This window comes from Bolinopsis microptera, chromosome 2 (assembly GCF_026151205.1).
Source record: "Bolinopsis microptera isolate Bmic1 chromosome 2, MBARI_Bmic_1.0, whole genome shotgun sequence".
Classification (NCBI taxonomy): Eukaryota; Metazoa; Ctenophora; class Tentaculata; order Lobata; family Bolinopsidae; genus Bolinopsis; species Bolinopsis microptera.
The window spans coordinates 16414120-16439061 of record NC_087073.1 but is presented as its reverse complement, the minus strand read 5'-3'; the positions used below and the strand labels follow the sequence as shown (position 1 = coordinate 16439061).

The 24942-nt window shown below is 39.1% G+C and overlaps 3 protein-coding genes across 3 annotated transcripts; 1 reads left to right on the top strand and 2 right to left on the bottom strand.

Annotated features, from left to right (window-relative positions):
• Window positions 1–4250: 4250 nt before the first annotated feature.
• Window positions 4251–8522, top strand: LOC134810991 (uncharacterized). The gene is made up of 9 exons (XM_063817689.1): window positions 4251–4637; window positions 4900–5327; window positions 5656–5749; window positions 6003–6084; window positions 6354–6485; window positions 6938–7105; window positions 7288–7378; window positions 7612–7735; window positions 8372–8522. Exons 1-9 carry the CDS (start codon window positions 4413–4415, stop codon window positions 8396–8398), a joined length of 1371 nt encoding a protein of 456 aa, XP_063673759.1. The 5' UTR covers window positions 4251–4412; the 3' UTR covers window positions 8399–8522.
• A 617-nt stretch (window positions 8523–9139) lies between these two features.
• Window positions 9140–20312, bottom strand: LOC134826842 (VPS35 endosomal protein-sorting factor-like). Its single transcript, XM_063839346.1, has 21 exons — window positions 20195–20312; window positions 19573–19791; window positions 19209–19302; window positions 18914–19038; window positions 18561–18705; window positions 18258–18394; window positions 17889–18006; window positions 17437–17570; window positions 17047–17204; window positions 16743–16876; window positions 16115–16283; window positions 13205–13298; window positions 12908–13056; window positions 12672–12788; window positions 11801–11969; window positions 11467–11617; window positions 11120–11297; window positions 10820–10946; window positions 10423–10531; window positions 10149–10279; window positions 9140–10002 (listed from the first exon to the last, which is right to left on the bottom strand). The coding sequence occupies exons 1-21, from the start codon at window positions 20306–20308 to the stop codon at window positions 9889–9891; spliced, it is 2886 nt and encodes a 961-aa protein (XP_063695416.1). The 5' UTR covers window positions 20309–20312; the 3' UTR covers window positions 9140–9888.
• On the bottom strand, window positions 20312–24917 carry LOC134811235 (uncharacterized). Its single transcript, XM_063818002.1, has 8 exons — window positions 24687–24917; window positions 24246–24529; window positions 23830–23911; window positions 23507–23702; window positions 22693–23351; window positions 22313–22496; window positions 21753–21886; window positions 20312–21587 (listed from the first exon to the last, which is right to left on the bottom strand). Exons 1-8 carry the CDS (start codon window positions 24885–24887, stop codon window positions 21354–21356), a joined length of 1974 nt encoding a protein of 657 aa, XP_063674072.1. The 5' UTR covers window positions 24888–24917; the 3' UTR covers window positions 20312–21353.
• Window positions 24918–24942: the final 25 nt, after the last annotated feature.

The window sequence follows — 24942 nt, the reverse complement described above, 5'->3', positions numbered from 1 at the left end:
AATATCCTTGTTGTTGTTGTTGTGTTGTTGTTGAAATCAAACAGAAAAATTGTCAAGCAGAAGTGAGGAAGTCACATAGCCCCTCACCTTTTTCACTAATCTATGTCAAAAGCAGTATTTAATTTAACGTTAAGTCAAAAATATTAGTATAACATAAGGGGTGGTTTTGAAAATTCGAACACACCCAGACAGGGGAGGGGGTGGTCTGAAAATCTGCGATTTTGGCAGACGTCTTTAGTAGATGGCCCCCTATAACATAATTATTTTTACTCTTAATAGAATAATAAGCCTCGTGTTTAAAAGCAGTTCAAGTTAAGAAAGTAAACTGTAAAGTTATGAAGTAAAGTTTGTTATGAGAGTTTAAAAAAATTCTTGTAGAATTATTGTTCATTGTTTAGCCAATTAACATTCAATATTTATTATTATATTAAAAAGTGAAACTACGATGAATGAAAAAGCCGTCAGAATTTGATGTACATAATCTATCCCTATTTTTTACCTCCTATAATTATAGTCCTAGTGATGTGCATGAAGACTGACCTGTGCTTTTCGAATGACATGAACTTATTACATGAACTAAATTACACTTCAGGATGGAAAGTTGTAGATACAGTTTGGGTAACGCCCTCTGGGCGCAGGTTATATCTCCGCCAAAAGCACATCCAATTTGATACGTATGAAATATGTCTAACTTCCTTGATTATGCAATAAGTTAGCTTTCTACGACCAAAATTGAACGGGGACCGGGAATCGTTTAAAATCACTTCTGAGGCACCTCGACAAAAGCTTCTCACGCTATTGTGCTTTTTTATTGTTTTTATGGAGAAATACGTCATTACTATTAGCGTTTTTGAGATTGTTAATCTCTTTCAAAAGTATTCCAAGTAATTTGTATAAGTGCATATATTAACTGTGAATATGTTGAAAAATAATTTATCTCGATTCATGTTGATTGACGATGATTGTCAACCCTTTCAGGTTGTTGCTCGATGCGAATTAACAAAGCAACGATTTTCGATGCGAAGTAAGAATGATAGTTTGCGCGGCGCGTCGAAGCGGCGAAGTCCTCCAAGATTCATGAAGTTTGAAAGAAATTGCAGCAATGTGCGCAATTTGGAGAGTGTGCTTCCGGCGGATATTATATATCCTGCACCCTCTGATAGTGGCTAAATAAAACAAAGAATAATTATAACTCGCTAAGATCAACTTTTAATCAAATTCATGCCAAAGTGGATTTTTCCGAAGGCCCGGCCAGGAATAGTATGATAATTAATTTGGAATTAATATTACAAATTACTCCATACTCTACACTCGTCTATCGCGTGATTTACTTAAAGTTAAATACGTTCTCTAGATGGCCCTGAGGGGCTATTCAATATCATAACCCTCTATTATGTGTTCTGACCACAACTAAACCATATACAATATAAGTATAAACTTTAACTAATCGAATCCTAACTAGACTCAATCCCTAACTAAGGTATATGCCACAATTTATAAAAACCCTTGTCCCTTAGTCTTACTAGAAATTAAATCAACTTCCTCATAAGATGGTCATGTCACGTGATAGAAACGGTTTATATGTTATATCGCATTTTAATCCCCGTTATACTTGATAAACGTTGTAATATAACATTAACTCCTTTTCGCGTGCGGCAGCCTCAAGCTACAAAAGGCTGTCTCCCATCTCCGGCTGGCCGGAGTGCACACATCGTTGCTCTAACCAAAGCTCTCGCGCTTGCAGTTGCAGTAGTATGTAGTACTACTACTAGTAGTAGTAGTATAGTACGCGACGACTCATGATTATGTGAACACGCATCGTGCATGAGACAGGATTACTACAATTGTTACCAGGCTTGTCCGCCGTGGCTAAATGGATCGGCGGCGGCGTTTCACTAAAATTACACCGGCGGCGGCGGCGTACGCCGGCGTGAGCCGTGAAATCAAGGCCAACTAAATTGAGGTCTATGAAATATGAATATGATCATGTACTTAATTTGGGTAATTTAGACTTAACTTCAACAAATGATGTTGGTATATTGTTATGGTATTATCTGCTATCAAATAAAAGTTGAGACAAATTGATACAATTATTTTATTTAAGGTAAAATACATAAACAATAAATTATTGCTGAAATCAATTGAATATGGATCTCTCAATCTTTTTTGTTGGAAACAAAATCATAGTTTTTAGAACAAAACAGTGTATATTTGAAATCTCATTAAACTATATAAAAAATAAGAATAAAGAATAAGGAAAAGGAACAGGAATGAAGCCAATACCAGAAGTGAAACCCCACCAAAGAATAATTGATCCTTAGGTAGACCTGGTGAAATAAAGTAACTGAACTGTAAGTTTAAGAAAAGACGGAAGGAATAAAGGAGAGAGGAAATAATGTTATGTGAACATCATCAGCAGATGACTTGGCACACCGGTTTCGGGGGTTTAATACCTGTACCGGTTTAATGTGCCAAGACCCCCTAGCAATCACTCGTCAGTGATCACCTGTTCACGTTAAATGTGATGTCAAGGATGTCGCTGACATCAAGTATACTGTATTTGTACAGAATACTAGGCCGGTCTTTCAGAAGCTTTCTGAATTTACTCTTCAGGAGTCTGTCATTATAACATCTTGAAAGAAGTGTCCTATAAAGGGTGTTGGTAGAACACAGAAAAGAATCAAGGTCAGAGATAATGGAAGAGTAACGAAGGACCTGACCGTAAAAAACATTATAACCAACAGAAGAGGAAATATTACTGTTAGGAAAGGTGTACATGACCACAGGAAAGTTGAAGTCATCAAGTTTGTTGTAAAGCTTGGTGGCGACGTGTCCGGAGTTATTCATCGAGATGTTGATGTCGAGATAGTTTACGGACTTATTGTCGTCACCACTCCTCTCCATAAGCAGGTCAGGTGGATAAATGGACCTGATTAGGTTAGAGAAATGCAAATAGTTCATGGTGTTGAGGTCGTCGACATATCTGCAGTTTCTTGAGAGGAGCTTAGCGAGACCGAACTTCTTTTCTTTGATTAGGCGTGTCATGTAGTTGAATTCACACTTCCCTAGCGAAAGATCAGCGAACTGGCTACTAGAATTCCCTCCCATGGGAATGCCTTTCGTTTGTCTTAAAATCTGATCCCCAAAACAAACAAAAGTGTTAAACAGAATAAATGTAATAGCTGTTTTGAGTTTATCAGCAGAAAAACATAAGTATCCGTTATATTCCTTTTTAGAGAAAAAATTGTTGTTCTTATACAGAGAAACACAAATAAATTTATTCGTATTACTAAAGAGGAGATCTATTAGCTCGAAAAGCAGTGACTGTACAACCTGAAGTCCTAGATCGCTGACTAGAAAGAATTAAACCTGCAGCCGACCAGGTTCTTTCAATTTCCGCACTACTGGCAGGTATACAATGCACTATTCTTACTATGTTTGAGAGTATTGGGAAAGTTTTTTGCCTATCGGCCCAAAATCTTAAAAGTTCGAATTGTAAAATTTCTTCTTCGCAGTCAAACTTATGAGTAGGTATCTGCTCAGTTCTTCTGATAATCAATATTGTTAAGTTAGCTAAAGGTGTGTATCATGTGTGTGTTGCCCCTAGCCGCTAATCGCTATCAGTAACTCTGATATCTTCAAATGAAGACAGAATTATTTTGAAGTCAGGAAATGCACGCTGTACGCCGATGTACGCCGGGGTGTATCGGCGGCGTTCGGCGTGGCAAAATCACCCGGCGGCGGCGGCGTTCGGCGGCGGCGGACAAGCCTGATTGTTACACCGTGTAGCAACTAATGTGTGATTAGGGATCATCGTTCAAAAATAAATTAATCGCTTCATGTTATAGTTTCATGTTATACTTATATTTATAGTTTCAACCTTTAGACAAACTTTCAAAAATCTCGAAGTTCTAGGTCCAGTGTAAAATGATTTAGCACGCTCGAATAATAAAATTAAAAGGACTTTAAATATAAAAGTCGACGGCCGTCGTCAGTCGTGCTTGCCAGATTTATGTGGATGGATCGAATTAATTGCAAAATTATCTGACCAAATTAGATTTTCTGTCCACTAATACAAATGTCCTATAGTGTGCTATTATGGTAATACCTAGCTTGCTAGCATGACGTAGCACGGTGCCGGCACGATAGTCTATTGCTGAATTCTCTGTAGTCTATATCAATGACAATATGCAAGAAGTGGAAAGAGCGCCGCGAAAAGGGCATTGCGTGCCAGTTATTATTTTGGTAGCTCCAGCTCTTATCTTTCTCCCATTAACTCAATTGAAGAAAATTACTGAGCGGCAGCCACCAGAACATCGGTGCTGACTGCAAATGTTCTCTGGGAAAATTCATTTCTCACAATTTGTTTATTGTTTAGCAGTGAAACCCGGAAACCTTGATAAATCAGCAAAATGAAGCTCCTCCTGACAGCACTGCTACAGGCACAGCTGTGCATATGCAGTGTGGCAGCACAAGAAGAATACTATGGTTATTATGAGGAAGGAGCTGCAGTGGAAGAAGAGTATGCGGGAGAAAGATTCTACACACGTCGCAACAGACCTACCACTGAGCCGGCGGGAGGAGAATCACACCGCACACGCAGACGTCACACTCAACCGCGACTGATCACCGAGCCGGTACATGTTAATCAGACTTTTAATAAAAAGTTTTAAAAAGCCCCTTACTGGTGCTGAGTGCAAGGGTTTCCCCTTAGAGTTAGACTTAGAGTACTAGTACTACAGCAATTACATGCATGGGCCGTTATTTGGCCAGATGTAATCTATGTTTGGCGAGTGAATTAAACAGTCCATGCATCTCATTGAGCTTAGCAACACAGCACTTGTTTTATACCTAATCTCTTCAGCTCTTACATACTGAACTAAATAATAAAACCCGCAGAGACCAATAAGAGAGATGCTTGGTGTTTATCATGACGACATAAATGATGTTGTGGACTCAGAGGTCCACGAAGAGGGAGTGAAATATAGGTTTGATGATAGCGTTATCGAACGTGTGAGAGAGGACGTGATCCCAGAGCTGTGTTACTTGACTTCAGATAACATCACCATCTACAACTCCTTCCTGCTGGACCGAAACTGCATGGAAGAATTTGAGAGTGTCAGCCCTCAGTGCGTCGGATTCAAATGTGATCTCGCTCACTACTTCCTGGAACACGGAGCACAGATATTCACGGACTTCTTCAACGCCACCGATTACAAGGAAGGCATGGAAATCATCCACAGGGAGTTGTCAACTGCATTTGAGAAATTGGACATGTGTACCTGCGGACGGGAGTTCTTCAAAGCTGCATTCAAATGTGCCCCATTGTAAGTATCATGGTTGGTATAATTAATTTACATAATAAACGTAGTGACTAGCAACAAGCAAGGAACAACTTACGACCATGAATTTGTATAGCACCACAGTTCCTAGCAACATGTCATTGTCATGTAATACTAATGGATGGCCTCATAATCATATATAATAATTTGTTCCCTGATAAATATACGATTGTTTCATTCAGTTCACAATTTCATTTGGACTGTATATAATTGGATTTATTTTCTTGTCATTGTAGTCATCGCTACATAACAACATGTGTTACTAGCTGTTACTGTTAATTCATAATTAACGAACAAAATATGAACTTTTCAGCTATAACGCCAATGCTCTTTTTGCTGCAACTGGCAATAACGAAAATGATATTGTAGCGTTCGAAAAGATTGCTAGAAACGTGGACGTTAAATCTGTAAGTAAAAAATATTAAAAAAAATAATGATTTTATGTTTAATTTGAGTTTGACAGAGCCTGGACTGTAGTTTGCCAGAGTTTACCTCTGTCGAATATTCATATTGATGTATAGTTTGTGTCAAACTACAATAGGTGTATCCATTCAGATTCTCGACTTTTGTGTTATGTATCACCAATTTTGAATAACAGTAGTACTTGTATTTACATTTCTTGGTTTATGTAAGCATATTGTTTACGATAATGTCCCACAGGCGAGCAAGTTCTTTGATAGATTGCTGGCGGGAGTGTGTGAGGAAACCAGCACTGGAATATGTCTCAACTCTATTTTCAACGGCAATGTTTGTTCAATATTCATTTATTATTCGATCACCAATATATATATATATTGGTTATATAGTTAGTTATATATATATAACTCTTTGAACTTCAGCTGTCACTGTCGACTTTTTACACTTCGCATCTGGCATCATAGCTGTTTGTAAACTAGCTTACGTAAGTGTAACATGTGAACGATCCTCAACCAAGTTCCATTTATCATTATGCAATATGGGTTCTAAAATATTAAATGCTAGATATTTCATTACAGACACATTCATTCCTAGTTCTTGAGGAGTTAGTAGAGATGGGTGTGAATACTGTTGAGGATTTAGACGATTACGATGACGGTGGCAGAAAGTACAAGAAGACTCAAGAAAAACGTTGCGATGCTATGTTTGGCTCATACCGCGTTTGGAGTACGTTAATATAAATTATATACGTAGTCATACGTACTTTTAGTACTAGAACGTAACAGCTGTAAGGAGCTGTATCTGCTATAATTGAGGCTCGAAATAACACTCGAAATTTAAACACCAGTTTTCTGTGGCTGCTATACTGTATTTGTAAATAGTTGTACATTTTAATTTCAAATTTATCATGACCATGTACACTTTAAGAATAAGTTTAATATATAACTTTAGAATATATAACCTTAGAATATATAACCTTAGAATATATAACCTTAGAATATATAACCTTAGAATTAAAAAAGGGTTCACATATAAAATTAAAATTATATAAATATAACGTCAACTCCTGAGGGCTGGGACGAAGGTTTTTAGCCACTTAGTATACTTAAGTTCAGTTCAAATAGTTATAGGCAAGAAGGAAGTTAATAAATTTCACTCCGTAATATTTACAAATGCAGCTAAAGACGGTCGGGATCCGACTTTTGACGGAGGAACTGAGGAGTTTTGGGAAGTGGCGCTCAACATGACCGCCAAAGCAACCAACGCTTTCTACTGCGAAAAGAAATGTAAGAAGGACAGAGGAGCCTTGTACCCGTGCTGTTTGAGGAGAATGCTGGAGGATGAGAGTAAGTACATAATTCATTACTATTAGTGCAATAGCTACGGTTCGGTAAAATAACGTCCGATAAGGTCGGTATCATCTCATTCTCAGCTCCAGGATTTAATTACATCTCCTTTATTTTTATGTAGTTGAAGTTCTCTATTGTATATGCAGAATGGCTATAGCTTATAGCTATTTTATCCACAGAAATGTTCGACAACGTTCAGAGAGTGGTTGAAAGTGTGTACAAGATCATTCCCGCCATGGATCCCGACTTTGAGTGGCAAAGCTTTTACGAGTTAGTCAAAATAACGTTAATTTACACTGTAGTTGTACCTACAAATCTGCCGTGATGTTACACAATGTGCTTGTAATTGCAATTGTATATAATACATAATATGTGTCATCGTGTATATATAGTAATCATCCGCGAATTTGTCAACAACATTTTTGTACTCAGCTATAAGTATAGGTTTAGAAACTAACCTAACCACATTAGTATCGAATTCTAACTCTGTTTCCACATTCCAGGTTGGACAATAGTTTCGAAAGAGAATGGTCTGCTCGGGAAATGGAAAAGAGAGCCTCCTGGACGGTCCCTGCAAACATTCGTGATGACTTAATGAGGACTCTACACGCTGCAAAATATTGCGAGGTATAGCTCTAACAAGGTTGTTCAACTTGATCACGGATGATTAGATGATCAATGATACTCGTCTAGATTTTTTCGAAGTACTCAAGTAGCCTGTAGCACTAAAAACGCGCCGTTTTCTTCTCGAAATTTTAGCCGGGTTAGTCCATTAACAATAGAAAATTGTTCATAACAACTTCATCATTGAAACACGTTCAACGTTGCATACCTGATACCTGATTAGATACCACTTTTTCGCGCGCCGGCCGGCTTCGCGTCATGTACGAGACAGGCTGCGCTCAGGTTGAGGTATGCAATGTGTATCAACCTCATCACTCATTCTGTTCACGCCTTTTAAAGTGGGCTGCACAATTTCATATTCTGAGCCCCGGTTGCAGTGGACGGTAACCGTAAACAAAAGTGAGAAGGTAAAATTTTGACCATTGTTAATTTAATGGTCTGGCCCGGCGCGCGCTACTTCGTAGCACTTGCATCGGGCTTGCCATCGGGCTAGAAAGCGGCGCGCGCTACTTCGAAGAAATTTAGACGAGTAACATCCGTCAAGTAAAATTGTGCAACTCTACCGACTTAGGATTAGGAATTGGCAGAATTTGAGATCTCTTGATAAACTACTAAATTTAATTTTCATTTCGTTTTCAGGGAAAGATTGTTCGGTGCTCCAAGTAGTTTCGTTGAAGTTTATGCATTATGGAGATGGATCACTCGTACTTTTGCGACTCCAAATTGGATAATGGATAATGGATAATGGATAAACATAAGGCCAAGGGGCCGTTCACATATTACGTAATCAGCCGAGGGGGGGGGGGGGGGGGGGGTTTTGGTTTCCAAGCGCAAAGCGATTACGCTAGTGTAATTTTGACACAATAGCTGTGTAAAACTGATTACGGAGGGGGGGGGGGGGGGGGATTGTCTAAAAATTGATTACGTAATATGTGAACGACTCCTAAATTTGAATTTATTCAAAAGTCAGACCACCTGATATTTACTCACTATACTTTAACCAATAACGCTATATCTTTAACTTTAACTTTAAGCTTATTTTTAAGTTTTTAGAACTAAAAAGTTTCCAATGGCTATTTTTATTATAATTAAACGGTTTTTTACCATCGTAAATTCATTTCACCAATATGTTTTTAATGTTCGGTTTTGTTGCGAATATAAATTAGAATCACAATCATTTGATATACAGAGCTTCAATTGTTGATGACGCAATTAGATTGACTGGCTATTTCACTCCTTTGAGCTGGCCTCGCAAGACTTTTACTAGTTCTTCTGCCAGTGCGCTTTCATGCTTTTCTCCCTCTCTCCACACAGCAAGTTCCTGCACCCTGCTGCTATTGTTTTTAAATAGCAGCAGACAGTTTCCTTACCGCCAAAACCTTTAAGGGACAATAGTTACGGTAAATTACTAAACAACTTATTTGTGAATAATGATAAAAAGCATACAAAAATAAAAAATCTGAACACCATCTAATTAACGAAATCAACAAAAATAAATTCAAAAATCCTTCTACGGAAATCAAACAGGAAAAACAAAACAGTCAAGCAGTAGTGAAGAAGCCAAATACGGCAGGTCAAAGACGTTCAAAAATTTAACACAAAATAGTGAACATAACATAATTATTTATACTATAACGTGTACGTCATTATGACATGCTTTACCCAAAACTACCATCCTTAATAACATGTACATAATATCTTGGATCATTTCCATAGTATATTAAAACCTATCCGACTGATTGAATGATGATAAATCACTCTGCACTGGACCATCACGTGTCTGACTTTTATACGGTTTCTATGTGGCCCTGACAAGTGACAAGTAGTCGAAAAAAAAGTTGCAATCATTCGCCGATAACTCAAAAGGGAAGCATTTAAACCCTCAATCATGCGGCGTGATTCAAAATCATTGTTAAAAAATACGTCGAAACTTCCGAGGGGCTCTTTTAGAAAAATCTCGACCTTGATTTAGCACGCTGATTGTGACTGATTACGTGAATGTGGACGAGTTCCAATAACTATAACCATCTTAGCCCATGATATTATCATAAGATTATCTTTTCAAAATGTTCAATCTGTACCATAGCTTTAATGTCAAATTGTCATGCTGCACCGATTTAAAGTTGGCACGTCGTGACGTCAGAGCAGAGAAACATCTAAATCTGAGTCGCTATCTCACGTTGTATCTTCTGAAGTGCGGGGAGCATCTTGGTCCATCGAACTGAAGATTTGGCCACGTCGCTCTCAACAATCAAGAAGTTCCTGTTCGCCTGAAAATTTGAATATCGGGTAATTAACTTAAAGCGGTGCATAATATTTCAAGACACACATTTTTCAGCTAAATTATAAATCGTGTAAGAATATGACGCACTAGTTTTCACTTCCAGTTGTAATATCACAATATCATAACACTAACCTGGTAGCAGAGAGAAGCAACTTTAGTAAGCAGCTTGTTGGGGTTAGGCTGCGTTACATCTAGCCCCTCTACAACCCGATATGCTATCCGAGTCAACTCTTCCAGGTTCTCAGACTCCTGCGCTAATTTATCTGTTGGATGAAGAGAAACCGTTAGTCCGGCTCGTTTACCCACAACATTTAAACTCGATTTTTGTCTCGTTTTAATTGGGACTATCCGTAAACATTCGTGGAGATTAAGGATAATTTCATTAGACACATAACACTGCACTGACCGATGGCATCAAGGTAACTGATAATCTTTTCCAAGACTGTTTCCAGCAGCTCATCCACTTGAGCTAGGTACTTCTTATTTTGTCCATACAGTTTATCATTGGAAACTACCTGAGATCAAAGGTCACTCAACAAGTTGTTACATAACACGGCGAATGATACCATAATTAACAGTTAACTGGGAGTGGGATTCTAGCCACAGCCGTATTTCATGCCATGTTTAAGTAGCCGAAGAATCCAGGTCCAAGGAATCCAAGGAATCCAAAATAGAATAGACCATGCTGACCCACCAGATGAATTAACAGTTAAAATATAAGTAATCTAAAAAAGTTATTAACTATAGTAATTAATTAGCACATATATTTAAATATCGTACGAAGGATAAGAATGGTGACTTACATTTTGAATGTTGAAACTGAAGGTAGGTTGTCCGATAGACAGCAGATAACTCAACAGAACTCCCCGTACTTTAAGATTCCCGTTACTCGACCAGTGTTTGTAAGACTCTATAGCACTGCACAACTCACTGAAAACAAGTTAAACCATAAAATAAGGCATACCCGCCTACGTTGGCTCGACGACGCAATCTCCATTTCTGATTGAACTTGTAGCGCATTCATGTCCATTTAAAAAAATTCTAAATATGCAATTATGAAAACTTGTTTTATGCTACATATTAAGAATGTTTTAATAAATCACCGGAAAATGTGCAGCGGTTGCTGAGCGGGGTTGTCAGGGACATATAGCAGACTGGAGAGGTATCTGGATACCCAGTCAATGAGGCGGCGCTCCGTGGAATACTGACGACCGTCAGTTCCAGTAAGTGAAGGAGGAACTTCGCTTATCAGCGTCAGTGCTTCTTTGTAGAGGGAGTCACCTGTATTGCATACTCGTTTTAGAATTATAACTAGAGAGAGTCTACCAAGTCTACACTACTACAACACGGACGTCCCTCATCTTTCAGACATAAGTTGTGCATATAATTTAAAAGTGATTCTTGTTTAAAAAACTGCTTCTGAAGGTTTCGTTACAAGTAGTAAACCCACACTGAACAAGAGAGGAGTTGAGAAGGGCCACCTGACCAGCCAGCAGGTAGAGGTCTAGTCGGGCAAAGTAACAAAGTATGCTGGGTATAGTGATGTAACTGTAGGCCACACAGCCCCTCACAAACGAGCCACTCTTCTTGTTGTGGTTCCCCTGGGGAGTGGAGAAGTAGTTAACACTGGATAATTTGGGGGGGGGGGGGGGGGGGCGGGAGATGTTGGGGTGGGGGTGGTGGGCATTTTACGACTCAGTTATCTTGCGCCCCATTGATGTCTTTGATCACGTTTAAAGAGTTCAGACCTTAAACACCCTAGGGTATTGTGAGATCTGACAAACCTTGGTGATATTTAGAGTCTGGACTGCAAGAGAACAAACACTTTGAACCAGGTAAAAGAGAATAGAGTCCAGGTTAGAGAATGCATCACGACACTCCACGTAGAATCCTAGCTGTTCCTCAAAGTCTCTACCGTAACTCACGGAGGATATGAAGTTGTTTATCAGCTCACTGCGGTTATGTTTTATTTAGCAGGAAGTAGAGTATACAGAGGAACATGGAATATTCAGCTGGTAATAGGGATAAAGAAATAGGATAAAGAGTCTTTATTAGTTTATAAAAGACCACTTTCTTATAAACATACGTACAAACTCTGAAGATACAATAAACAAGTACAATCTCTGGAGATACAATAAACAAGTACAAACTCTGGAGATATAATAAACAAGTACAAACTCTGGAGATACCATAAACAAGTACAAACTCTGGAGACATAATAAACATGTACAAACTCTGGAGATATAATAAACAAGTACAAACTCTGGAGATATAATAAACAAGTACAAACTCTGGAGATACAATAAACAAGTACAAACTCTGGAGATATAATAAACAAGTACAAACTCTGGAGATATAATAAACAAGTACAAACTCTGGAGATATAATAAACAAGTACAAACTCTGGAGATATAATAAACAAGTACAAACTCTGGAGATTATATAACAAACAAGTACAAACTCTGGAGATACAATAAACAATTAGTACAAACTCTGGAGATACAATAAACAAGTAGAAACTCTGGAGATATAATAAACAAGTAGAAACTCTGGAGATATAATAAACAAGTACAAACTCTGGAGATATAATAAACAAGTACAAACTCTGGAGATAACTGTTGTCCTGAATGAAACGCTGAGAGTAAAAAGTAAAACCTGATATCTCTTTTCTGATCTTCGTTTGTGAGTGCATTTACGGAGTTGTGGAGAGTTTTACAGATGTAGATAAAACTGCTGACAGCTATCGGACTACGCGTGCTTCCTTCGTTCTTACTGGAATGTAAGATATGTTGTCCTGGGTCACGCTAATTTTAGAAGGGTTCATTTTTGGAAAGAAAAAATTCAACGATTGATGGAAAAAAGGAATCGCAAAATCTCACTTGTCACCATACCTTCTAAAAGCAGAGAGGATGGACTTGCAAGCCTCCACTTTAACACTTTCTTTTTGAAACAGGTCAAGGAACGGGAGGAATTTAGATAAGGAGAACAGCTCTGTTACATCGTCTTGAGAAGATAAGAGAATGGACAATATCTTATCCAACTGAAACGCAAAGAATTTCAATTAATCTGGAGCGGGTTTCCTTTAAAAATTTGATACATTCAGAGTGTCTGGTTCTAAAAAGCTCACGACAGCGTTTTAATTTTATATAAAATACAGTAAAAGCATTTATGTTATTAAGAAAACTTACAGCGGGGTAGCAAGCTTCAAAAGTTCTGGCAGGCAGCAAGTGCTTGATAATATCATCCAGAATCACATCCAGGTCTTTTGTGTTGTTCATCTCCCTGAAAGTTAAAATGAAATAAAGTGCTTGAATACCGTCCATATGGTTAGCAACTGACACAAGTGTCAGGTACTAACCATGTCAGAGCTGAGAGCGGTTCTAAAGAGTGAGGTGAAAATATCCAGCAACAAACAACTAAATCATCTCAAAAACAAATCTATCCAGAAAAATATCACTTTAATTATATCACATAGTAATCATAGGAAGATTTATTGATATATACCATTCTACGATTAACAATAGACCACCAGAAAACACGGGTGGCAGACAACTGAACCCAATTGAACCTAGTTCCCACGCGGCTACCGGACAACTGAACCCAATTTGGACTTTTCCTGGACAGGGTAGCTTGGGAAAATAATTATAAACCCAATCAGACTACCTAATTAACTTTGAAACGACAACTGAACCCAATCGTCACTAGAAATCACTAACAGTTTAACAGGTTTCCAAATACCGTTCTAGTTTAGCTGCTGCCTGGTTTCTAGTGCTAGATCACAAGCCTAGATCTCCATGGTCAAGGAATACATGAGCAGGATATTTCTTGATTGTGTACTTCTGGCATCTCCAAGTAGAGGTAGTAGGGGTATCTCGATCCTTTCTCCGGGTGTAGAGGAAACCGTCTGTGTCCAGAAGTAGTTGAGCTCCTCTTTGTCCGCTGATGTACTTGCTGAAGACAACCATGATTCGATACTGTGACCATTATCTCTCTTCCTTATGTATTGATCCGATCTGTATAACAAGCGTACTAATATATGACAAGGTCTCAGGTGCCTTTCGATCGCGAGATCTGATCTAACAAGCTTACGTGTTCACGAAGCGTGCCGAAAAGGATACGATCCACTGCTCCTCAAGCATCGAGATCCGACCCAGGGCTCAAGATCTGAACCATGACAGGCCCTCCCAAAGCATCAGGAGTCACGAGATCTGAGTCAAGTAACCTGAGCCAAGTATACAGCGTGCTAATGGTGCGTTCCATCAGCTTTGGAAGACATGAAACAGTGGAACTATAAGATCGCCCATCAAGATCTGTATCTACAAGGCTAACTTTCAAAGCTAGTTACTGACAGGTGTCGATAACATCAACAGAGACGCAGCAAAACAGTTAGCTCTAAAACAGTAAAACGAGTGGAACACCGTAGAAGAGATGTGTGTGATGCAGGCCACTCCAACGACTAGGAGGAGACCTTTTCAATCTTCACGTAGCATGTATTTATTAATATTTTACCGGGGTAAGCACAGGGCTCCAATGCTCTAAATTACAGTGGTCATGATCTATCCTATAGTGATAATGACCACAGTCCCCTGCGAAGAAGGAGAACCTGAAAATCCGATCGTTGGGTTCAGTTGTCGTATTTCCTTGGGTTCAGTTGTCGTATTTCCAATTTGGTTGCAGTTGTGATATGACCTGGGTTCAGTTGTCGTTTTGGGATTTAAGCTGATTGGTCACCCAATTAAGCTGATTGGGTGCCTGTTAACTGCGTGGGAACTAGGTTCAATTGGGTTCAGTTGTCTGCCACCCTCCCACGCAGTTAACAGGCACCCAATCAGCTTAATTGGGTGACCAATCAGCTTAAATCCCAAAACGACAACTGAACCCAGGTCATATCACAACTGCAACCAAATTGGAAATACGACAACTGAACCCAAGGAAATACGACAACTGAACCCAACGATCGGATTTTCAGGTTCTCCTTCTTCGCAGGGGACTGTGGTCATTATCACTATAGGATAGATCATGACCACTGTAATTTAGAGCATTGGAGCCCTGTGCTTACCCCGGTAAAATATTAATAAATACATGCTACGTGAAGATTGAAAAGGTCTCCTCCTAGTCGTTGGAGTGGCCTGCATCACACACATCTCTTCTACGGTGTTCCACTCGTTTTACTGTTTTAGAGCTAACTGTTTTGCTGCGTCTCTGTTGATGTTATCGACACCTGTCAGTAACTAGCTTTGAAAGTTAGCCTTGTAGATACAGATCTTGATGGGCGATCTTATAGTTCCACTGTTTCATGTCTTCCAAAGCTGATGGAACGCACCATTAGCACGCTGTATACTTGGCTCAGGTTACTTGACTCAGATCTCGTGACTCCTGATGCTTTGGGAGGGCCTGTCATGGTTCAGATCTTGAGCCCTGGGTCGGATCTCGATGCTTGAGGAGCAGTGGATCGTATCCTTTTCGGCACGCTTCGTGAACACGTAAGCTTGTTAGATCAGATCTCGCGATCGAAAGGCACCTGAGACCTTGTCATATATTAGTACGCTTGTTATACAGATCGGATCAATACATAAGGAAGAGAGATAATGGTCACAGTATCGAATCATGGTTGTCTTCAGCAAGTACATCAGCGGACAAAGAGGAGCTCAACTACTTCTGGACACAGACGGTTTCCTCTACACCCGGAGAAAGGATCGAGATACCCCTACTACCTCTACTTGGAGATGCCAGAAGTACACAATCAAGAAATATCCTGCTCATGTATTCCTTGACCATGGAGATCTAGGCTTGTGATCTAGCACTAGAAACCAGGCAGCAGCTAAACTAGAACGGTATTTGGAAACCTGTTAAACTGTTAGTGATTTCTAGTGACGATTGGGTTCAGTTGTCGTTTCAAAGTTAATTAGGTAGTCTGATTGGGTTTATAATTATTTTCCCAAGCTACCCTGTCCAGGAAAAGTCCAAATTGGGTTCAGTTGTCCGGTAGCCGAAAACACTTCAAAAGTATCAATGTAGAATACCAATTCCATTTAAAAATAATTGTTCATGTTTTTTTGAAGACTCAAATTGAGGATAAAATTGAAATGAGAACTCACAGGCAGACAAACTGGAGCCAGACGACAGCACTCTCCATGTACTCATCAATCTGCCCCTCCAGGGATGAGAGCTGAGTCCACACCACCTTGATCAGCTTCTTCCGGTCACGTGTCGACATAGTCCTGGCTTGTGACGTGTTACCATGGTTACCATTTGTCAGCTTGTCGCCTGATGGAGTCTGGTATTACTATTAGCAAAACTCTTGTTACTTTCCAGTTATTAGGCAAGTTCCTTGTGCTTTTGTTTAATTATTGCAGAAGAAGTAAAATCATCCACCCTACAGCAAAGAATAAGGATGAGAATGTGCGTGAAAGCAGTTTTAGTTAATTGAGCAGCTGTAAAGTGTGAAGTATAGTTATGAAGTAGAGTTTGCTATGTTTTTAAGAACAATTCACGATTTGTCAGCAGAAGTGCTAACTGCTCACGTCTGGGTATAAATGATTTCAGGTTTGCTTTCCCTATTAGAATATTGAGGGGTCCATTGTTATTCGTTATAGTATTCACACCAATATTCGTTGATATATAAAGTCTGACTCCTCTAGTCACTTAGGCACTTCCAACAAGGTATATTAAGGATTAAACTGGAGTTTCAACAAAGCTGCAAACTTCTACATGGGAATCTCTTACCAAGGTTTTTGAGGAGGTAGAAAACAGGGAAGGCAGTCTCCTGGCACTTGATCACCTGATCCACTAGCTCGAACACGTGATCAGTGATGTAGTTGTATGGTAGAGAGGAGAGTATCGCGTTCAGGAGGATACCACTGTGGAGGTTCATGTGAAGTTACTATTAGCAACTGTGCAGGTTCATGTGAAGTTACTAAGCAACTGTGCAGCACTTTCAGATAGATTGTATCTCAAAAACTTGTCCGGTGTTTACTGTCTTAAATAATACCGATAATATGAAGCATGTTGTTTGAGTGTGTTGACCTACTTGTTCTGGATCTCGGAAGCCTGCACGATAAGCTGTTCCAAGTCGTGGGAAGAGAGATGTTGACCCAAGCAACTGAGCAGCCAATCATAAGCCGGAGTGTGTGTTATACAATATCCTCCGATACTCGTGTCCTTCAGCCGCTTGCCCCTACTCAGAATCTGCGACATATCGATTTATGTTTTAAATAACTCCATTGCAAAGCCGGTTACTAAGGTTACAGCCTTAAATCCTAGAAAATAGTTAATCTAAGAATATGCCGTAGATAAGGTGCCTTGGTCGACTAAGAAACTGGAAAGTTTAACATTATAAGTTTCAGTAAACAAGTTATTAAGAAAAAGGCTGATTTTTTATACCATGGGCTATTATGAGTGATGGAACATGTCAACGTACCTGAGGATAGATAAAAAGTGCGTCCTGGAAGAGAGGGTGAAGATAAGAATCGAACCCAGGATCAACTACAGCCCCGACTCGACAAACAAAACACCGTAGATAGTTCGCAACCAGAGGGTCACCTATACCGCGAGCTGGAAGATGGGGATTTATTATTTGATTAATTAATTAATAATTTATTTAATTAATTAAATTCATTATTTAATTATCATCACATAGTTCGTATAGTTCGTATAGTTCGCATAGTTCGTATATCAAATCGTATCAATAAGAACGGCATTATATGGTCAAGTGATGCATTGTTGTCGTTTAGTAATTTTGCTCTAAATTTGTGTTTTTCACTTTGCATTATAAGCTGTGACGATAACTTTATTTCTCCCATTAAAGAATTGTCTCTTACTTAAAAAGTGGAACAATCAGCATCAGAATAATTTGATAAAATGTATCTTTACCTCCTAGAGTGATGTGCATGAGCACTGATCTGTGCTCGTCGGATGACATGAACTTATTACACTTCAGGATGGAAAGTTGTAGATACAGTCTGGGTAACAGCTCTCTGATAGAGGCTAACTGAAACAAGGAATAATTATTACTCTACCCGCTAAGATCAACTTTTAATCAAATTGCCAGAGCGGATGTTTCCAAAAGATGATGATTAATTAGCAATTAGTATTACTAATTATTCCATACTCTAACCGCCAAGAATCATCTACAATTATCGATGGTTGTAGATCAGAGAACCTTTGAACAAGCTTATTTATCATATAACAATATATATTGCCCCTGATATTATTACTCTAAAAATGAGATAAAACGCGCACCTTGAAAAACCAGTTAGAAGCAGTCTCCTTGGCAGAGTCCGGTACATCTTCTGGAGTGAAGTCAGACCGGAGGGGAATTGTTATGTGGCCTTGTACTACCGCTGACTTGTCCTTCAATCTGGCAAACACAAGTCCTCCTGTATAACATTAATAAATAAAATCAAAACCAGACGATTTTACTTATTTCACGAATTTATTCTAAAATTGAAGTTGTGTCAACTCTTTTGAGAGCCAGCTAGCTTCCTTTTTCTTTGAACAGTATCTTTATGAACACAACGAATCTCTACTCGTGTGGCTACTAACCGAACTTCATGAGGATGTCGGTGATAAGGACGAACTTGCTAGGGTAGAACTGTGATGTGGTTGTGTCTATAAGCAGCTTACTCAGCTGGATAGCTAGTTTTAGCGCCTTCACTCGCTGCTCCGTGTCCCACGCTGCATACAGCGACTGTGTATTTTGTTAGATCAGACTTCGATCAAAGTTAAAGAAAATTGCGCTAAGTTTGTGAATACAATTTTTTGAACGCGTCTATTATTTTCAATTAAGACTCTTAGTTTATTTGTTAAACTTAAGGGCATATTTTACATTATGAACAAGTTACAAGATACATTTGAAAACACCGCTCTCCTTGAGTTAAATCAACATCTCACCTTGCCCATCTCTCGATTGTCTTGGTGTACTCAGCTTGAGTGAGGTTACTGAGGTTTGGACCATCCTCCATCTCATCCAGCTGCTCCAATCGGTCTCTAACTTTCTCCGGTAACATTGACGAAGCATTCGCTGAAATATGAAGTTATATACACAGTCATCTGTAATAGGCAATAGCCGATAGTTGAGATTATGTCCATTGTTCTGTAAACGACAAGTAAAGGACAAACCATATTTATCATTGAATAAGTATAAGATAGATTGCGATTGTTAAAACCTCAAGGTAGAGACCATGAGCGTACCTCGTTCATGTTTATTAGATCCAGCAGAAAGTGTGAGTTTCTGAGAGGTGGTGAATTTAGATAGGATCGCCCCTCTCCTTTGTATCCAATGGTCCTGGTATAAACAGAGAGTCATGGTTTGTTTCGACAATGAATAATTTTTATGTCTAGTGGGGAGGCGGATTATCGTCGTAAAGTACTGTACTGCAAATAAACCATGTAAACACACTGTTTTCAATCCACTAATCAATGAGCAAGCTCGACTCCCAATAATAATTTTAATTCGTGAATCTGTGTTTACTTTTTATCACCTCAGATCAACAAATCAAAAGAAACGAATCGACTTGAGACCAGCGCCATGGAATTGAATATTAGTTTAACTTACAGTTGGTGCAGGAGGGGACTTTCTGCGACTCTTGGTAACATTAACTTTAGGCTCATTAAACGCCAGCATAGGTTCAAGTTCATCACCTCCGGACAGAGGGTCATTGAGCGGGTCATCAAAGAGCGGATTTGAAGAGAGAGGATCTGATACGATGAAATCTGATCCACCCCTCTTTGTGGAAGGTTCCTCCGGTTTCTTTTCTTCGTCTACCACAGATTCCTGATAGAAATTGGATCGTAAAAGCTACTATTAGTCAGATCCTCAACAAGATTTGGTTGATCATCGAACGATATAACATATTTTCTACACTTCTAGAGTACCGACATTTCTAATCCTAAGAAGCACAGAATTCTAGGGAGGAAGAATAGGAGGAGGTGAAATAAAATTGGAAGGGTTTTAGTGAGCACAGAGGTAGGTTGAAGGTGAAGTAAAGAGCAATGACCCGAGGTGTGACGATACTGCTGTTAATATAAGTATAGTTTAATAGTTTAATAGAGGCGCGTATAATCGAGTGCTGACTGATCGTCTAATTTATGCCATTCATCTAAATGGAGCACAGGTTTAGTCAATCGTCAACTGGCTGATAAAATTTATAAAATTAATTAACGATAACTGTCCTGACCTGGTATTGGGTTACCCCTTGCAATGGGTGACTCTTCGTTTTAGACAGCCGAGCATGGCTGAGCTTTTCTTTAGCATACGATTTCACATTGACTGGCCATCGGACTTCTGTCATCCTAAAAATAAAGACAATTTAAGCAGAGCAGTGTTTGTAAGATGAAATATGCATTAGGAATCCCAATTTAGGATCTATAGTGAAATTAGCTCGTTTCTGGGAGACCCGACAAGAGGAAAATTCGGCCACAAATTTTAAAATTCCAGGAAAAATAATACAAATGATATCGACTTTTCATCATGGCATGATCAAATATAAAGAAGAGCTAAAACATAAACATGAGTTTTCCATCGTTCGAACAATACAGTATAACAATTAGCATAAACAAGATTCTTGGGTATTCGTGGAAAATGATGATCCACAAGCATTAGTTAAGTGTATTAAAAATTCACAGATCATGTGAACGGCCAATTTGATTTTATTTGAACATTGGATTCATTACAACAGTTGTACTACAACTTGCGGTATCGAAATCACGATTCTGGTTGAATATTGAAATAGAAATAAGTTAATTTGCATAAAAATTATCCCCTAACTGAAGCATAAGAAATTTGATAATATGGTATATTGATATCAGTATGATGCAGAAAACTCAGCATCAGTTCCACATTATATGTAAAAATAGCAACATGAAAATTAAGTAAACTTCTTAAAACAATCCAGTCTTAATAGGACTGGGAGATATTTTATTCAAAATGAACACAATATTTTACTAATATGTTTGAAAAACCTATCATTCGTGGAGACATTCATCAACGTAACTGGATCGTTCAACGTTTTTTTTGTTTTAAAATCAAATCCTAGGTTCAATGAAAATAAGTCCTTTCCTCTAATAAAAACCATTCCTAAAAAGGGCCAGGAACACGATGCAAACAATAAAGTGAAATCTTTGCGCTGCCACCACAAATATCCACCCTGGCCCGGCCAGGAACACAATGCAAACAATAATGTGAAATCTTTGCGCTGCCACCACAAATATCCCTGGCCCGGCTCTACAAATAACGTGCAGCTCATGTCACAATATTTTCAGTAACTTTAAGCTCACAGGGTCCATGCCAAGTTTACGACAATAGGTGTCCGGAGCTCGACACTGGTTCTCTAACTGCTATAACGCCACCGAATCAATGCGGGCCTGCTTCAAGTGTCTTTTCAGCTTGGTCGTTATCCCGTCCGAGTAGCCCCGTTTGTTCCCATTCTTCCCGGTTATAGCCACGGAGAGCTTGTTAAACGTTTCGTTGAAGTTTTCAGAGGAAACTTCAGTTGAGAGAACGTTAGCGAACACCTTTGACAGTTCGGATTTAAGGTCTTTGAGGTGTACGTCTAGGGTTGAGTGCTGGCGCTGAAAATATAGTCAGATCAAAATATGGTCCTATGATTAGTTCAAAACTTCTGAAAGTAAGGCACAAAATAATTTCAAGATTTTACATCATGAACCTCTGACTGCTTCTACCAAAATGCATGATTGTAATAAATAACAATTAACAAATTCCCAAGTTTCCCAAACCTGCATGATCGCCTTTGCGTTTCTCAACTCCTTCACAACGTCAGTTAGCTCTGTAATGTGAGATGATAGCACCGCATTCTGCTCCTCCAGTTCAACTGCTCCTTTTCGCAGACTTCGTAGTTCTGCTTCCAGTGCTGTGGATTGGAAAAGTCGTAAAAGTTGGTTTTAAGAGTTTCTTAAATTGTGTCCTTTTTCCACTTCATGCCAATTTCCGTCAATTGAAGTTTGAAGAACAATTTTGCCCATACTTGAGCACTTTTGAGTTTTGATAATGTCTACTTAGTTTAAACGTGATATTATGAAAGCATGAAACGACTTGTAAACCACTTATTGAACTCCAATTCACTTAATGAAATAAAAAACAACAATTATCGCTCTCGGCCTCGCCTCTTTTCAATAAATCGTGTTATCCCAAAAGACACTGACGGCAGTGCACATACCGCAGTTGTATAAGTATACATGAATCAGCTGCGTCAGGTTTCAAAATGAGTCAACGGCAAATGTACAACTTGAAACCTTTGGTAAAGACCTAACTCATACAATAAAAGTTAGCAGTTTACCCTTGTTGTAGACCAAGAACTCCTCCGTGAATATGGGTTTATTAAAAGTGAGCGAAGCTCTGCAGCGAGCGTTCTCCTCAATAAGCCGCTTCTTGTTTTCCTGATGTCCCTCTGATAGGTTGTGGTCGGCTCTGTGCTTCAGAGAATTCAGTTTCACATCACACAGGTCGCAGTGCAGCACAACCTGAATTTAAGAATGCACTTTGTAAGCTAGTGTACATCACATATTATTCGATCTACAAAGGTAGGAAAAAGAGATGACGTGAAAAGCAGTATTGGAAAATCACAATTTTATCCATCACATCGTTCCGCGCGCTACGCAAACGCAGTTTCAAAGCAGTGACCAAACATAATGAAGCCAACACTACAACACAACAAACCTTGTCTTCGTACTCTTCAATTACGTTCTCAATTCGTTGTGGAACTGAGCGTATTTCATCGTCCTTTTGTTTCTTTTTCTTCGCAGCTTGGTCCAACTTTGTAGTTTCTTCAACTTCCATATGTTTATTCTTCTTCTTAACAGATGATCGCCCAGAGTTTGCCTCTTCGACAATATCATTATGTTTCTTCTTGTTCACAGTTTGACCTGTCTTTTTAGCAGCTGGTGAAGAGCGCCCGGAATCAGTTTCTTCAAGTCCCTTCATCCTTAACTGTCTCTCGGCTTCATTTTTTCTGGCGTAATTTTCGACTCTCTTTACAGGACGTCTAGATTTACGGATCGACTCAGCAGAGCTCACATCTCTCTTCTTATTGACTGAGTTCTTGATTTTCAGGACAACTTCTTCAGAGGCTTCATTACTGTCAGTTTCAGACACAATGGAACTAGGACTGCGAGCCAGTTCGAGATCTTCTTTGCGCAGTCTCCATTTATTCTGTGGTGTGTTTTTAGGGATGTACGGATATGGCAGGGATTTGGGGTATATCGGAGGACGTTTTGTATTGGGTCGTAATATGATCATCTCGTTTTTTGCAGTAATGGCGAGTCTTGTTGATACATCATCGCAGTTGGGGAGGAGTTTATGAGCACTCTCTGGAGAATCTGAAAATATTCCGTAGTAAATAATCAGGGGCCAGGAACTGAGGTAAATATTCGCACTATTAGTCAGAACTAAAAACAGTTGCATTTTACTAAAGTATTTCCAACAATCACATGGTTACTAAATTCCGTCTTCCGAACTCAAATATTCCACTGACCGAGTTTATCAGCAGGCCCATCCTCGGGGGTGTCAACTGGCTGGTCAGTAAAATCAGCAAATACACACAGCTCCTCGTCCATAGGCCAGGGGGCATTAAAGTGTGGTTCATTAAGCACGTGTGCTTTACGTTCAGCCAAGTCGTCAAACTTCTCGTTGCAATATATGCAATCGTAGTGCTTGTTCGATTTTTCCAACTAAAATATTATCATAATCAGGCTAGATAATGTGAAATGATTTCGGATAGAAATAAAATTCAAAAGTCCTACCTTAATATTTGATTGTGTTAACCGAGCTAGATTAAATCTAGTAAGGTGTTTTTACCTTCTTTTGTTGTCCCTTAAGGGTTTTGTGATTATGCTGGTTGGCTTTCGCGATTGAACCATTAGTTATTCTGTATCTCGCACTGAAGTAGAGGGATATTTGGAATGTTATGAACTGACACTTTGAACAATGCAAGACAATGCAAGACAGTTAATATCAAAAAATGCAAAGATCAGGTCTTAGGAATTGGGGTCAACATACTATATGCCTATAGCAAGGGGGATAATGACTGCCAAAAATTAAAAGATGATCGTTGCATTCTCCGGTCTTACTTATTTTCATAGAAATGTTCAATTCTCAAACAACTTTGTTATTAGTTTCATCTTATCAGTGTATTGTAGAACAATACTAAAAGTCTGTTGCAGAATGATCCAGACAACTTAGATGAGTTTCTAAAAAGTATAAACTTGACTGACGTGCAACCAGATTCTTGAAATCTGCAACGAAAAACCACTGTCATATTTCTCTTTGTGTTCAAGGACATCCTGTGACCATCAACAATGAGGTAGTACCCCTGCCAGCCTTTCTTGGGGAAAAACTCGCACACTTCAAATCCCTCAGGAAAGTATGGCTGGGGGCCACTCCGATTTTTCTGAATGGTAGCATGAATAGCAGCTCGATCAGCAGTATCTGTTTTCAAATATTTCTCGAGATCCGATTCGAATCCTGGACGATCATTCTCTTCCATGATGTCTTGAATCTGCGTGGTTTAAATTGGTTAGGACACGAATTTTAAAAATGCACGAAGCCTGGAGAGCTGGAGGGGGTTGCACGAAGCGTTTCCCAAAATAACGATATTTTTAATTAAACAAATTATAACATGAAGATAGAAGAATCATTCTCCTTGGTAAAATTACCTGTTTCTCAGTCTCGGTGAATTGTTGCTCCTCTTCTTCCTCTTCTTCCTCATCTTCTTCTTCTTCTTCTTCCTGTTCCTTTTCAACCTCCTCATCAAGCAGCTCACATGCCTCGATTTGCTCCTCCTTTATAGTGATAACTTCAGGTTCAGGGGTCTCCGTCGCAATGTCTACTTCCATGGGGGATGAGGAGGTATCCATGTCTTCAACCTCTCGTTCGTCTGGATAATCCATCCTAGAGACAGGAACGGGTATA